Source organism: Botryllus schlosseri, chromosome 8 (genome assembly GCF_051294905.1).
Source record: "Botryllus schlosseri isolate E-star chromosome 8, Bs_hap1, whole genome shotgun sequence".
In the NCBI taxonomy this organism is placed as follows: domain Eukaryota; kingdom Metazoa; phylum Chordata; class Ascidiacea; order Stolidobranchia; family Styelidae; genus Botryllus; species Botryllus schlosseri.
Window position 1 is genome coordinate 13589777 of NC_137243.1, and position 16597 is coordinate 13606373.

Consider the following 16597-nt stretch of genomic DNA (forward strand, 5'->3'; position numbering starts at 1 on the left):
TCCCGTTGTTCAGAACAATCAACCTTTGCTGACTATTTCGGAGTAGTTTTATTGCCCTGGCGAGATTTCAATTCGTATTTTTGGAATCAGTGCGACACTTGGTTTCGATAAACACTGACATATCAAATTATTCGGACGCTTTGGTCGCGAGCTATATGACTACCAATTATGCCGCTTTTTGTCGGCTAAGCAGAACGCATCTCGGGGTATTCAATCGTGAGTCACTTGTTGTACATTTATCCGTAAATTAGTTATCAATACCCACGGCCGTAACAGCACTTCGTCAGCCCCCCCGAAAAAAACGTTGCTCTTGGGCCCCCATAGGGGGATAAACCTAACTTCGAAGCCCCCCCAGCCCCCACCAGGGTAGATGGCTGTCTACCGCTATTTATCATCTAAATTGGGTGTCCGTTTTAGGCAGCTTTCCTCGACTAATCGCGCGAAGCGCGAAAGTTTTTTATAATTCATGATTGAATCGGTCAATATAATCGGGAATTGCATACATATTGGTATCAATTTTTATCCTCTCTCTGCTCACGTACTCAGATTGACCGGTTGAGCCGAGTGAGTTGTGTTTGAAAATGAAGGACCACTCAATAATAATTAAACATCTTCGGACGTATACCCGTTGGCAGGAACGAAACAACTCTTCGTCAGGCCCCCAAAACACTGAGGTCTTGAGCTCCCATAGGGTGATAAAGCGACCCCTCGCCCCATTGTTCGCTTCTGACACGAAATCAGGATCACCGTTTAGTGAGCCAGCGTGGAGCGCGCAAATTTTCGATAAATCAAAATATAATAGGTCAATAAGATCGGGAATTACATATATATTGCTATCAATTACTTGTCTTCTCTGCTCACGTAATCAGATTTACCGGTCGAGCTGAGTGAGGTGTCTTGGAAACTGTAGGGCCCCGTAAATAATAATAAAGCATATTCGGACGAGCGGGCCCGTTGGTACGACTTCGTTACATGATGTTATTTCGTGACCTCCAGTCTGCTATATCAAAAAATATAAATCGCCCAAACGTACAAAATAAAAGATGCACACGATTTCAAATTGGTAGTTCTTCACTGGCATATAATTCTTCCTTGCGGGATGGTAGCCTATTTGTTTCGTGAGGTTCAGATTGTCAAGACAGGAACATCCGGCACTAGTCATTTAGGCGCCTATGGTCAATTATACCTATATGTATTTTGTATATACATAACGAAGTTTTCGGTCAGCGTAAGGGCAGTCCTTTTCGGCCAAGGTTTTCTCGCTGCCGATCGTTCTGGCACACTTCTTGGAGTCGCATGTTACATGGCCTAAAACTTTATATGTCTTCGTGCGTCGTGGCGCGGTAATGGCCAACGCCGATATGCCCACTTCTATTAATCTTGCGTATTTTATCTTGGGGGAAGAGTTCCCAATAATTAAGGTACTTGAAATCGCGCGCAGCACGAAAAAAATTTGAAAAAGTTGTATAACATTTCATAAAATACTCTATAATTTATGCTAATTCACTAAATAATTTTGGGCCCTCCTTCGAGCTCGCTCCCCCAATTAGGGGTCTTCGGGTGCGGCAGTTACGGTCCTATCAATACTATATCTATAGGTAGTAGGGATGGTGTGAACCTCTGGAAGGTTCAGGTTCGTGTGAACGCGAACCTTTTTGCAAGGTTCTGTGAGAACGCGAACGTGAACCTCATGACGCCACGTGACGTCATATTGCTAATTCCAACCCTACATTTCAGTGAAGTGGTAGCCTATATTAATGTGCACGATGCCTAGCGACAACTTGAGCCACATAATGTCACAATGCTTACGTTTTAAACGTCACCAAAGGTATCAACTAGGGCAGGGGTGGGCAACATACGGCCCGCGGGCCGGATCCGGCCCGCGAAGGGATTTTGTCCGGCCCGCGGACAGTTTTCCGTTTTACATGATAATGTGGCCCGCGGCCCTAGTCTGCCGAGATTTCCCACTACTTGCTTACAACGTCAAATTTTAGTGACTGCATAGTGCATGTTATTATATACGTATATATGCGCAGCGTGCTAGAGTGGAGCTTACGCGTAAGTTCGTTGAAGCGAGAAGACTTGTATTATCGGCATTTGCGACGTACTCAACCCTAATGTCGTTTGTGGTAATCATGGTGTTTGTCGACTACAATGGTCAATTACACCAGGCTGATATTTCTTATTTTTCATTCTGTAACCGCCGACTTGTAGCACGGCACACACACTTCTAGGCTTTTGTAAGACGAAAACACTGCTTATACCAGGGATCGCCAACTCAAAACGGGTCGCAGGCCACTTTTCAAATTTCGTAGAGGTCGCGGACCGAATGAATTCATTATCGAGATTTCTCAGGCCACACAGTTAAACAACGATGCTATCTTGTCACCTACTCAACCCTAACGAATATATGTGTTGGTAAATTAAGGGTACCGGGGTTATCGAACTCCTTGAAATCTTAATTGAGAATTGCACCGTGTGTTGATTGATCAGATAGAAGCAGACATGGCGGCGCCTGTATGACAATGCTATTCTCAAAGCCACATCGTCTTCGTCATTATCGGCGAGAAATGGCTTTGAAGTGACATTACTGTCGTTAAAATGTATTCAATAAATGCGATTTATTCCTTGTATATGTGGAATGTGGATAAATGGGCGAATATTGTATCGATTCAGCAATCCGGCCCGCGAAGTACTTAATTTTCCTATATCCGGCCCGCCGACTCGAGAAGTTGCCCGCCCCTGAACTAGGGCAATGAAATGATATAGTAATGCGTGTTCCGTTGCTTTGCCAACACTTTCGACGAGGACTTGCAAGGGGATATAAGCTTAAGCCTTAACGGCCAGACCGGACAACGCATTCGACGTCGGAGTATTGCTACGTTTATATTGAGCATAGTGTAAAATGGGTTTCTATACTCGCCACCGATATTACCCCATTAACAAGTTATACCGCAGTAGCCAACACCCCAATTGCACGGTATTGGTTTTTATGAGACAATAAACATATGAAGTCAAGATTGATCCTGATTCCGTAGGCGCGCTAGATTTTTTTTAAAATCAGATAACGATATTCCATTGATTTGTTGAATAAGCATCATTCGCTGTCTACATGTAGTGTATTTCGCTCTTGATATTGTGTGATTGTGGGTCAAACTTACAGCAGAGAGTCACTAAATATTCACAAACGGAAAGCTGGATATTCCAAGCAAACATTTGTAACAAATCAAGTCAAATATTTGAGATTGTCAAGGTGCATGCTCATTTAGCGTTGATTTTTTTATGCTGCCAGCGCCATGCATAGAGTGGCACGCAGTTGAAATACAATAAAGTTCAATTGTAATATATGAAAAAGGTTCACAGTCCAGAACCTACCAAGGTTCGTTTGTGAACGTGATCCTCTAAATTTCCGAGGTTCACACACAGAACGCGAACGTGAACCTCACGTTCACACCATCCCTAATAGGTACTGCTCGTTCAACTAGAAAGTTAGAGCACATTGCATTGAAACAGCAGTGAAGTAATCTTAGCAGTCTACTCGCAACTTTCCTGCAATCCTAATTGAAAACTCCAGACTCCAAGCCAAGCAAGAGTATTTTATAAATATATATATATTTTTCATAAATCGATTTCTCAATATTTTTGTGAGGGCCGCAAAAAGGCCAGCTAGGGGGCCGCGGTTGTGAATCACTGATCTCGATGGTGCAGGCGAAAAAGAATATCATATCTCTCTCTCTCTCTCTCAGACGGGAAGGTCAGGAAATAGCAACATGAAACAAAGTAATCAATAATAATAAAGTCTCAAGGGTTCATCTGATCACGCGGGCTAACCAATGACCAAAATCAACAGTAACGCAATTACCAATCGTTTAGCAAAAGGTTTTTTCGCGTTTGTCACGGTCAGAACAAAGATACACCTACGGCCATGATGCCGACTTAAAGTAGGGTATAAATCAGGGACGGGCAACATGCGGCATCCGGGACGGATCCGCCCACGAGGGGATTTTGACCGGCCCGCATAGAGTTTTTACCCTGAAAGTGAAATTCTATTCTGAAAGTCTCTTGGAGGTACAGAACTTCAATATCCAATTGAATAGTATATTCATATTGAAATGAACCCGCATATTTTCGGATGAAGCTCGCCGGGGATCAGGGGGCTGTGTCAACAAAAAGAGTTCGTGTGTATCATCTAAAACTAGTACATTGAACGCTCTGGTATTCGACATTTCGTGCTGGTGACGTCATATTTTGTGTTACGATTGTTGATATACGCTATTCTTCTGAATTCTCTACTAGTTGCTGACGATTACCCCTGACGAGTGTCAGCCGAAAATATTCGGGCTCGTTTCAATATGAATAAATACTATTCAATTGTATTCTGGAAGTATTGGCATGAAACTACTTCCTCAGTTCTTGTCTATACATACATTTTCGAGCATGAACATTAACGAGACAAGGGTGCGTTCCAAATTAACTGACGCCCTACTAAGGGTATCTCCATTCGACATGCAGCCAGAGTTCTAAGAACTTGGTGACAACTTTGACCGACCACAGATGTCTGATTGACTTCAACAGCTATTGTTAATAAACTCAATAAATACTGTTTTGGTCTCTATGCTTCAAACTTGAATATACGATTTATTCCTTGTATAGGTGGATAACTACGCGATTAATGTATATATTCTGTAATCGGGCCCGCCAAGTACTTCATTTCCACGTATCCAGCCCGGCGACCGGAGAAGTTGCCCGCCCCTGGTATAAATGGCCTGTCGCAAAACGGAGTGACCACTCTATGGGCCAATACCGAGAGGCTGATCGCCCTATCGGGGGGGAGGGGAAATACCAAGCTTTTGGGGAGTGACGAAGTGCTGTTTCGGTCCTGCATGCATTGCAATCGTACACAGCTGCATCCTATGATAAACGAGCGCAACAGCACAAATCACTTCTGTCGTAGGCTGATGACGTCTGTCTTCGCTGAGATTTGGTCAAAACGCTGCTCCGTGACGAGCCGGCTTGGGATGACGTTTCTTTTGATACGATTTCATTATCTGTGACATTTGATTCATCTCTGTCATGCATTTCTTCTTCGAGTCCAACGCCTTGCAGTACGCTTTCGACTCCTAAATGGAAGGTGGGGGCAGATAGCAAAGTTGATAAAGAGCTCAGTACGAAAATTAATTTTAATCATTTCACAAGGTGGCGACTTAACAATGAGGCGAATTGCGAGGTGCTCATCAAATAATCACTATTATCATTATGGGAGGTGCTGAAACGAATTTGTGTAGACCAGTGGTTCTCAAACTTTTTTAGACACGCTCCCCTTTATGTTATGGTAGTAAAAAATTTCGCGCGCCCGTTATCGGCATATCACAAAATGCAACCAGAATGCCAGCAATCCCAATGGATTGTTTGATGGCATGGAAGGTTACGACTGTTGATGATAGAATTCTCGAATACGAAATTCGCACTATACACAGAGAAATAACTATGAAATGGTAGTAAATTTCAGCTTACCGCAGCTTCGCCCCCCCACCCCCACCCCATTTTGAGAACCACGTGTGAAGGCAATTGGCAATTTGTCAAATAGGCTACTTACCTGTCCACTACCTATAATATATATATAAATGTGTACGAAATAGAATCTGTCGAAACCGTAACACCGATGAGCATGTCAGATACGGACAGCGATGACATTGCAATCACCCCCCCCCCCAAGCCGTTTATGAACCAAAGATATGTTCTTATTGTTCTATCATAACAACTCTGATTCACAATCTCATTAAATATTCAGCGGAGAAATTATCCTTAATTCGTCTTTTTTCGCTCTGAGTAGTTAGCCTATATAATGAAATACTGGCTGCGAATGCATATGTTTGGCTTTAATTAGGAATGAATAGCTTTGATAGAAAATGATCAATTCCACACATCGTCATCCCAAGTAGATATGACGTTCGCTGCAGGTACCACGAAAGGTTCATACCATCTCGTTTGCGTGACCTGGCGCAAATCTAAAAATGTCTTTTCCATTGTGACGTATACGCGTTGCGTGACCGAAGCTACAGACTAACTGTGACGGTAGTGCTAGCATTGCGCACAATGCAGTCACTATATACTAATTTACCATGGTTTCGGATCGCAAATCCCGCTCAATTTTAACCGTTGTTCAATTCGCTTTCAAAAACGAACCCATGAAAGTAATTCGATGCCGAAAAGAACCGAATTTATGATATCGACCGGCATTAGTCTTAGCACAGCTCCAACCTTTGCAGCAGAACGTCCACTTCTGCTCCTGTATACAGACTTGGACAACTAGATAATTCTAGTTGTCTAATTTCACTAAATTGGAGCGAAATGCCAGTAATCTAATTCTAATCTAATTTGTGAAATGTTTCCATGCGCTAATTCTAATTCTAATCTAATTTGTGAAATGTTCTTATGCTCTAATTCTAATTCTAATCTAATTTGTGAATTGTCCTTATGATCTAATTTTAATTCTAATCTAATTCATTGTTTTCCTGAAAATTCCTCTTTGTCTGAGTCATATTGCAGTGACTTAACAAGAATACTCTCGCGCAGGGAAGTCCAGTGCAAAGCCGCCATCGCCTTACATACACCGAGCAGTCATAGTAGTTATTATGGCGACTAATAGCCTGCTAGAGTAGCTTGTAGTCTGCGAACAACATTCTAGTTTTTAAAACTTTACGTTAGTACAACGCCGTTCTTACTAACGTGGGCAATGTCCATGACTACCACAAAAGTAAGATTTTATTAAAGTAGTACAAATACAACAAGAAATATCATGATCATAAACGTCATTTTATTTTGAACGATTGTGAGCTGCGTACGATACCCGACATCGTCAACGCTTTCCAACGACTAGTGAATCGATATTGGGGCTAGCCAGACATGTCACTATATCTGAAAGACTATCTCATCCTAAAGATTGATCTTGTGGGGACGTCCTATACATCGTTTTCTAAGCGTCTCTGTCTTGGCGATGTCTGGGCCATCGCATGTGAAGGCAATATGCTTAATTGCTTATTGGTATCACTTGTCTCTCCATGGAATGCTGTTGCCATCGCCGAAGCCGTTTCAGCTAGTGTCGAATAGTGTTGTTGGGCACAGGCGAATTGCTTATTTTGAAACAACAACAATAATAATAATTGGAAACTGAAATCAATTTTAGCAATTCAAAATGCTTTATTTAGCGTATTTCCAAAATCTCAAATCAGATCGACGACCGCGATTGCGGTGACCTCTGGTATAGTAGAAAGCGAGCCAAGCTTGGTGTACAGAAGTTACCCATTCTCATGGTTATGGGAATGCACTGTTGTTGTTGTTGTTGTTTATTAAACAAAAATATGTGGCGCTTATCGCCTGACGGCCTGTTGTACCACGCACTGTGATTGACGTGAACTGATTTTTCTGTATTCATTGCCCATTCACAATTTCATTCAATTTCCAAGTTTTTGCGAAAGTCAGTAGCTCTAATTCTAATTCTAATCTAATTTAGAAAAGCTGTGTTGCTCTAATTCTAATTCTAATCTAATTTGGGAAAACTGTGTAGCTCTAATTCTAATTCTAATCTATTTTGGAAAAATCTGTGGAGCTCTAATTCTAATTCTAATCTAATTCAAAAAAGCTAAAAAATTTCTAGTTGTCCAAGTCTGGCTGTATATTCAAATACAGTTTTAGGTGATGTCCGTAAAACATACAAATATCATCAAAAGCGTTAGAAGTGGTAACCAAGTGCTGGTCAAACTCCTGTAAAGTGTGACACCAAAAGTAACCCCGAGGTATGTTTTTTTCGATATATTGAAAGTGTCCTCGGAGGACCTCTAAATATCCTCTTTTTGGGAATTTGTCCTCGTTTTCTCGAAAAAGTGTTAAAAATTAAAATGCGCCCAAAAATTGGAATCCGATGCAGTGAACGCCAAATTTGACAAGACAATTAATTAGACAACTAGGGTTGCATTTAAAACAAATGGTTGCATAAAACACTTCGTTTAAAACATGTTTTAAACAGTGTTTTAAACAAAGACTTTTAAAAAAAATTGTTTTTTCCAAGATGTAAAATTGTGTAAATACTTCCCAAAAACATGTTGTATGAGCCTATGGACAATTAGCACAGGATATAGCCGACATAAACGATATGGGATGGTTGGAACTCTCAAAATAGTCGGTTCAACAGCTAAAGTACGTATGGATATTTCGTCAAAGGAGCTATATTGACCCTATATTTTCAATTGTCAATGTCAGACCAAAGACCTGATTAGTAACATTGGTATCCATGTCTTCCCCGCTTGGCGCTCATACATAACTGGGATAGCATGGAGGGGTGATGCAAGACTTAGAAAGCCGTAAAAGGCTATATCTGCACCTTCCTTGTCCAGCGGCATACGTACATCATGCACTCATGGTATGCATAGGCACAGATCGTGTGTATGTAATGTATATCATGTGTCAGTGCATATGACGCAAAAATAAACTACGTACTTTCCTTTTTAAACAATGGCTTTGTTTTAAACATGTTTGTTTCAAATGCAACCCTTGAGAGAACGAGTATTCCGGGAGCAGAGATGGTAATGATGACCTTTTTTAGTCAACACAGTGCTATTGGTCGAAAAAGTTTCAAAACCACTAATTCTGTTTTCCGGTACGGCCTACCACAGCTTTCAGAATTTTTGAAAAGTGTCTTCTTCTTCGAGTCTCAAAATATGGTAACCATATGTTTGAGTTCCAGGGGCCAAGCTGTTCTAGCATAGCTTTTTAGTTGACATTTCTTCCAGTACTGTTAGCGACACAAACGTGAATTTAAGTAACACCCAACCGGGGTTTTGCGAAAAAAATTAGGTGCTGCGATACCAAACCTCATTATTTTGCTCGAATGATATTCCTGTTGCATGTAGGATTTATATATATTCAACCTGGTGACGATGAGGTATATGGATGGAGAGGCACTCACTTCTTGCACAATCACCCCAATGGGGCCAATACGCCGTAATCTAGGAACGAAAACTGGCGTTGGAACGCCAAAGCACGCCAAAAACATGAGACAAATCCAAACTCATTCAGCAAACTATTATTCAATATTTTATTAGGGTACCGCAAGGTCTCAAAGGTTTGGAACTACTGATACATTTTATGGCACCCCGATTTATGGTGGATCACTGATATATACTACAGTACGATGCAGGTATAGGCTATATCGTGCCCGTGACTTCGTTGATAGATTTCACCAGCATAGGAAAAGTACCTGGTCCAAACGCCATTCTATATCCCGAACTTGTCGCTCGACAGCCACCTTTTCTTTTTCCAATTTTCTTATCAGAATATTGAGATCAGCCTGTAATAATACGAAAAGTATGTGCGTGTGCGAGTGTGTGTGTCGTCGTATTTCTATCATGATTTCACAACGACTATGACCTAAATTCGGATTTCAAATTTACCGCAATACGTTTCAAGAATTTTAGTGATCAAGCTTACCGTTTTCGAAGTATGTATGCTAGCTTTCGACTACTATGGCAGGTATATCATTTGAACTTGAGCAGATATATGAATTGTTGGCCGCAGTGTGCAGTGTTTGAAATAGAGGAGCATGAATATTTACGAATGAATATGGAGATTTTGGCCGCAGTCGGAACAGGAGTAGCATTTTGCATTTCCGTACGACTATTAAACGAATTCAAGTCAGTACCGGTTAAGTTCTGTAGCTTATACCCGGCACAGGATTCGGCAATGGTAATTAATTCTTTATCCCGCACACGTGATGCAAAACTCTTGTCCGCGAGCGCCGAATAATAATTATAAATGATAATTACCGATTAAGTATATATCTGTTACATTATTACCACAGAGCAATTGCAATTTTGTTAAAACATCGCTATAGAGCAGTTAAAGCGTAATTAACGCAGCATTACATTACCAGAACAGTGGGAACGAGATTAAAACATAATGCCCCTTATTTACATGCAGTAGGCCAAGGTCTGATCCAAAGACTACTCCAAGTCGTTTCGGCACTCTCTTATCTTTTCATTATATCGCAATCGTGTGGTGTATTGATTTGATAACAATTTTAATAAAATTATGATGATGATAATGAAAGCAAACTGTCGACCATACAATCCCATGTCTATTATTTCGCAAACCTGAGACAGGGAATTTAATTCGTTTGAGTTCACGTTGATCGCGTGCCGGTTGGTGGATTTTCTTGCCCGCATATTCCTCAGGCTAGTTTTCAGCGCGTCGATGCGTTCTTTCAGCTCCCTGTTTTTCTCAACTTGAAATTCGTACCTGGAATTGATCGCGGCGCTATTATGCGGGAAATTATGTACCTTGAACAAGTGTCAGCTGTGGCGGCGAATCATGCGATAAGAATACAGAGCCCTCTAAACTTCATTACCCTCTAGTGTAGGAGCGCGAATAGATTCAAATCAGAGTATATATTGTTACCAATCCAAAATAAATACCAAATATTTTCATTCGATTCTGACGCCATGGTAAAATGTGTCGATAAGGTAACGATCACGATCACTACGTTTCCGCACATATTTTGATAGGCACGGCCTATGCCCTATGGTATGACTCATTTGATTTTATGCACATGATGTCACATGTACACCAACTGCATATCTTTTGTGAAGACTGCTCCATTTATAATGCAAATCATCGTCGTTTACAATATGACTTAGTGACATTTTACAGGCCAAACTGCGCTGCGGTTATCACTCATTCACCGCCATACTGACTTGTTAACTTCAGATAATAACTATTTCAACTCGAGTACAATCTTTCAAGGGGTTATGGTTTCTACTTAGTATATAACGATGTTTCTTGAAGGAGAAATTAGCATAAACGGTGTGATTTGATGATACAATTGGAACCTATTGTCAATTTACTGACATGCCATTCGTACAGAGTCTAAAAGACAGCCAACGAGATCAAGATCGAACACTCTTACATCGGGTATTACGCCGAGGTGGATGCTATAGATTAAAGAACCAAAGTTGATCGCTTCAGCATCTTCCTGTTGATTACCTCGTGAACTACATTGTACATTGTGTGTCTTGAGCGGAAAAATGATAGAACCGCCTATGATAACGACTATGGTCCTTTCAAACGCTGTATCGTATTAAATCGCTCTAAGTTTGCACCAGAAATGATAAATGAGCAGAATTTTTTCGTGGCAAATATATATATATGTGAAAGATTAATATGTCAAGAGAAATGTATGTGTTATATAGTGTACAGTTGTTTGCGTGCCGGCAAATATATAGCTGTAATTTATTGTAACATGACTGGCGGGTGACTCTGAGTCCATGTAGTATCCTTTGGATTTTCGTACCACCGGCTTGTAATTACTTCGAATATGCTCCCCGCCCGTGGAAATTGGCTCACAGATAGTATTATCTTTCATTTGCAATCTGATCACTGCCGCATGGATGCTCATTTGTTTAAAATTGGAATAATAGACTCTCACTTTATAGTTATTGCCGCTACCGCGAAACTGTGGATCCTTTTTTACTTATAATTGTGTAACCGCCATTTGCAACCAGAGTGTTTATTCCATATTTGATCGTCAGTTCATACGTTGTTCAATTTATGTCATCGTGGAACCGCTATTTGTGGCATGACTGTTTCTACTTTATGCTAATAGTTGATCGTCATTTCATATGACCTTATTTTTGGTATGCAATGTGAATTTCGATGACCGTGATGCAAAAGGCCGTCAGGCGATAATTGCCGACTCTTTTGGTAATTGAACAACAACAACAACGTCGAATAGTAGTTACCGGTTCGTGGCAAAGAGAAGAAAAATACTGTCTATTGCCTTCATTTGAACCTTTTCATTGCGGGCGACCGGGCTTTTCAGGGTTTTCTATCGCCATCCTTCCCTGACCTCCATAGCCCAAATTACGGGCTGCTGTTTATCGCGAACATGCTTTGTTCCAGCCACTGAATATATTTATAGGTCGGTTTCATGACGTTGAGGTATCTTGCAATTTGTAATCTGGGCAATTTATCAATATAGGTATAAACTAGTTTACAAGCTTTACCGATGTGGTTGATAAAAGCGTGTGACATATCGCAGAGTTCGGCTCACCTTTCCTTCCATTCTCTGTCGTTTCTTTCGAGATCGTCTAGTTGACGCTGTAGATCTTTGGTAGTGCCGTTCATATTAACCATAGTTTGTTCCAAGATAAGCCTAAATAAACATATTTCCCGATTGGAATGGTCTGGTATACACAATGTTCAACTTCACTAAAATTCGTAGCGCCGTCCACGTAGTACAGGGATGATAATGTTTTAATATGATGGAAACTATCTAATTCGATGTTCAGATACTGGTAGGTGATATCGTATGCGATTAGATCCACTATCACATTTGTCAACATCATTATTTCGGTCAATATCGGTTTATTTATATTTCAACGCAATTTCTCCGAAATCTGTTGCTTTCAGACCTTTCGGCGTTTTGCGTCATTTCTGTAATAATGTAGGAGTGAAAACCAACAAAACGAAACATCCCTTACGTCATTCTTTTCTCTTTTTCTATTTCAGCAGCTATCCATTCGGCAGACTCAAAACTTTCTTCTGCCTTCACTTCACTGTCTGAGTCGACGCTGTCCATCTTCAATATTCTGGTGTTTACCGTTGTGACTCTGATAGTTCTGACTTGCGACACTGTATATAGATATCTTAATGAAATGTGTTACATATTTTGCTATTGCGAAGGAGCAGATATAGGAACATAGTTTTGTCGTATATGTGACTATGTGCGTTTGATGTTAAACAATGTGATAACAAAGCCCAGCACGTAATTTGATATCATATAGATACGCGAAAACAAAGCTTTTATTTTCCAATAACGATCGCATTACAGAATTTATGAGCAACGATCACTGACAATTATATACATATCAGTCACATCAACCGACTACAAATCGCAATCACGACAATTGATATCACAGATTACCCGACCAGTTATATGCGCTAATATTACTTGGAATAACTTTTCCCTACCGGTCCGCATACGCGTACAGACAGAACGGTTGCGCCAACAGATTCTTACGTCACAATTAATACTTTTTTTGCGGAGTATTGATACCGGATTCGAAAATTCGGTGCAACCCGCTCTTTTGCACTTTGTCATGGTCGGACTTACTACCAGGGATGAGCCAGAAGGACGGTTACATTGAATTGAACAGTCCAACACCCTACCAGCGAGGCTGTTATATGACTGATCGCTGTAGCAAGTCTAGGCAAATTTTTAAAGAATTTTGGTCGCAGGAATTCTTGCACAGGGACAACGTTTTGGGTGTTTCAAATAGTGGTAAAATAACGTGTACGTAAGGATATCTCCAGCCCAAAACATAGATGATGATGAAGAAAAGAAGAAGAAAAGCGCTTGACTATATAGTACAGTACCAAGTAAAACTATATTGAGTGTTGAGATCAATTGTTTGGTGGGCTATCGGCATGTCATTTTAAGTATACACGGTCTCTGTAAACCAGAATTACATTGACCTGCTCCAGTAAGGAGTTACGTTAGAGAATCAATAGGACAGGGATGCCTGGAATCACATACGTTGGTCATTCTGATCAAGACTGTCGCAGATATTGAAACAGAAACTTAGCGTTACGTAACGATTCCGAGCCCTGCGGTTTCACTTTACAGCACAGCACAACGCATACATCTGTAACTATAGAAATAGATGATAGGGCCACGCAGGAATTTTTTCAGTCGAAAATATACCTATCGTAATTATTCTAATGAAAATCTTATAATCACTGACCAGCAGTCAATCGTGCTATTTCGTTACCACAGTATAGTGCAGGATTTCGCGTTGACATTTCAGGTTCTACATCATGAATTTCATGAGGTCTGAGCATGGCAAAACAAGTACGACTAAATTATAGTGTATACATGGAGATGTCGAGAGTCCATATTTTAAACGCAGAGGCTTGCTCGACAATTGTCTCCACAGATGTATGCGAAGAATATGTCATCAATAAGGATACACTTCCGTGATTGAATCAGCCCTCGCGGTTAATAGCCTGTATAGGACTTGGATAGATATCAATAAGGATAGCTGATACATAAAAGAATATGATTTACAACAGTAGACCATAGACGCCATCGAGTGAACAATGATTAAATTCCAAACGCTTGTCATATTCCATATGGTCGATGAGACGATGACTTATACGAAGTGTTCTCAGAAGTTTTATCGCAATCCTGATATTAGAAATGTATATAAGCAGGACGATTGGGAAGAGACATCAATATTTTCGTATAAAATTTTTACTTCATAGGTGCGGTGTGTAGAGCGATTGACCGTCGCCTTATACGAATTTTCTACCATTATAGTGATGTGTTATAATTTCGACCATATAGGGTCGCTTTAATGTATGAACTGGCGTGTAGCTAGTCCATTCGACTGTAGACTTACCTTTCTATGATATATTGAAACATATAGCTCAATTTGTACCAGCTCAGTTTATTACTAAGAATTTTCATCAATTAAAAACACCGCAAGACTGCGATACAATGGAAAGATAGGAAGGTGTCGAAACTACTTGGAGTAGTCTTTGAAATCAGACACACACCAGGGCCTCGGCGATGTGAAGAGGAGGCATGCACACTGATTGAAAAGTAAAAGAAGGCAGTGCAAAAAGACAAGCGACAAAATGAGGAGGCATGTAACGGAAGGAGAGATCGATATGTCAGGTCGTGGTCCGGTAATCTTGAGGGCTGGCTAGTATTGATTCAGTAGAAATGACTTGCGTTTCGACTTGAGTGTGACTGTCGCACGTGTCTGAAATCACCCGTTTAGTTCTTTGAATGTCCTGATGCCAAGTCAAGTCACGTGAAATTTCAACACAGAAAAATATTTATTGCACAGCTTGGCATCATTTTGTATCACGAATGTTATGGAGTATTTTTCGAAATTGTCTCAATGTCAACCATTTTGTGTTATAACTGAGACGAATCTTGGAGACCTTGAAAGTTATCGCAATTAACAAAGATTTGTTTCGCAGCTAACGTAAACTTGAAAGATGAATAGAAATGCATGCATAGCCGTAATGGATAGTTTCATGAAAATATTAAATACGTAACCTTACAACCTGATTCTAGGAATGCATCGAATACTGAACGTGTGACAAAAAAGTTCACTTTGACTGATACCGGTATTTAAGAGTTAGGTTATGTCTGCAGCATATGTAAAAATATGCACAGACTGTCGTACGTGTCTGATATCACCCGTTTAGTTCTTTGAATGCCATTATGCAGGTTCTGCGGCCCGCGGAAAGTTTTTACCACTTGCTAAAATCGGTATCTACCAACGACCTCCCAATAGCATTGCTAGTCGGGGCATTAGTTTTTAGGAAAGGACTCCACAGTATAGCTACGTATCACTGCGTACATTTACGCAATTAATATTGAGTATTTAACGAGTGCATAATGAAATTGCTTCTACATTTTCCTTTTGTATCTGAGGCGCATCTTGAAGATTTTGAGAGTTGTCGCTCGCAATAGACAAATAGAAGTTTCGAAGTTAGTGCAGACTTCAAAACAAAATTGAATAAATAAATGCATTAGCCGAGGTGCATAGATTCTTGTAAATACTAAACACGTAATCTCGCCGCCAAATTCTGCGAATGCGCCGTTTACTGATCATGCGACAAAAACTTAAGAATTAGTCTATGTCTGCAATAAATGTGAAAGTTCATGCACATTGCACAGACGCGTTTATTTCTTCGAACGCGCTGCCAATTCTGTGATGCGCGTAAAAGTTTTTGTTCTAACCTTTAACTAACACGCCATGAAATCATGAACTGCGAGAGACGTCCAGATAGCATTGCTAATTGCGATATTAGGTTTGAAGGATGGACACAATATAGCTATTCATTTACAAGCCTGTCAGTAAAACAGTTTATATCGAAGACTTTTTCGCCACTACTGAGCCGGATTGCAAATTACTAAGAAGAAAAGATGAATGCTCCGTCGATATCTAGGCGGAGTGATGAATAGTTTTTGTATTGACATGATGGATTTCGTGATGGAGGTTATAAATCTATATTGATATGAAGTTGAGGCTGCTTTCTATGATACTCGCGTTTTGATTATAAGCTACAGCTATAATCAGGGCTGTGCTTGTGTCTCAAGCGAGAGGGGTTTCGAATGGCCCTAATGTAATTTGATGTCGTCCAGAGATTCATAAAATAAGCGTAATTTAACGGAATAGCTAGGAATGCCGATATTATTATTACATCCGGCACAAGAGTGATGGTAATCGTCTTCCAAGCCCTTCTACGCCACGACAGTTGATTCGGTAATGTTCTTGAGGCGGATAATAAATAATCAAGATTACGGTATAGACTTTGAAGTTAAAATGTCTTTCGGATTCGCACTACGAATTTATGGGGATGATGGACAATAACTAAGAAACATATATTTATTAGCATGTTAAGGAGGGAAAGTACGCAAATCGTTGTGGTTTTAACGAATTCAGGCTTGGTCAATTCATTTGCATTCCACAATGCCAGCATTGCACATTTAGTAGGTGTAGGTATCATCAGCATAAAACGGCAC

General features: G+C 40.4%; 1 protein-coding gene across 1 annotated transcript; it reads right to left on the minus strand.

Moving 5' to 3' along the window:
- Positions 1-3593: 3593 nt before the first annotated feature.
- LOC145445261 (coiled-coil domain-containing protein 169-like) lies at positions 3594-13112 on the minus strand. Its single transcript, XM_080323431.1, has 5 exons — positions 12534-13112; positions 12104-12205; positions 10149-10293; positions 9257-9346; positions 3594-5120 (listed from the first exon to the last, which is right to left on the minus strand). The coding sequence occupies exons 1-5, from the start codon at positions 12629-12631 to the stop codon at positions 4986-4988; spliced, it is 570 nt and encodes a 189-aa protein (XP_080179557.1). The 5' UTR covers positions 12632-13112; the 3' UTR covers positions 3594-4985.
- Between the last annotated feature and the right edge of the window lie 3485 nt (positions 13113-16597).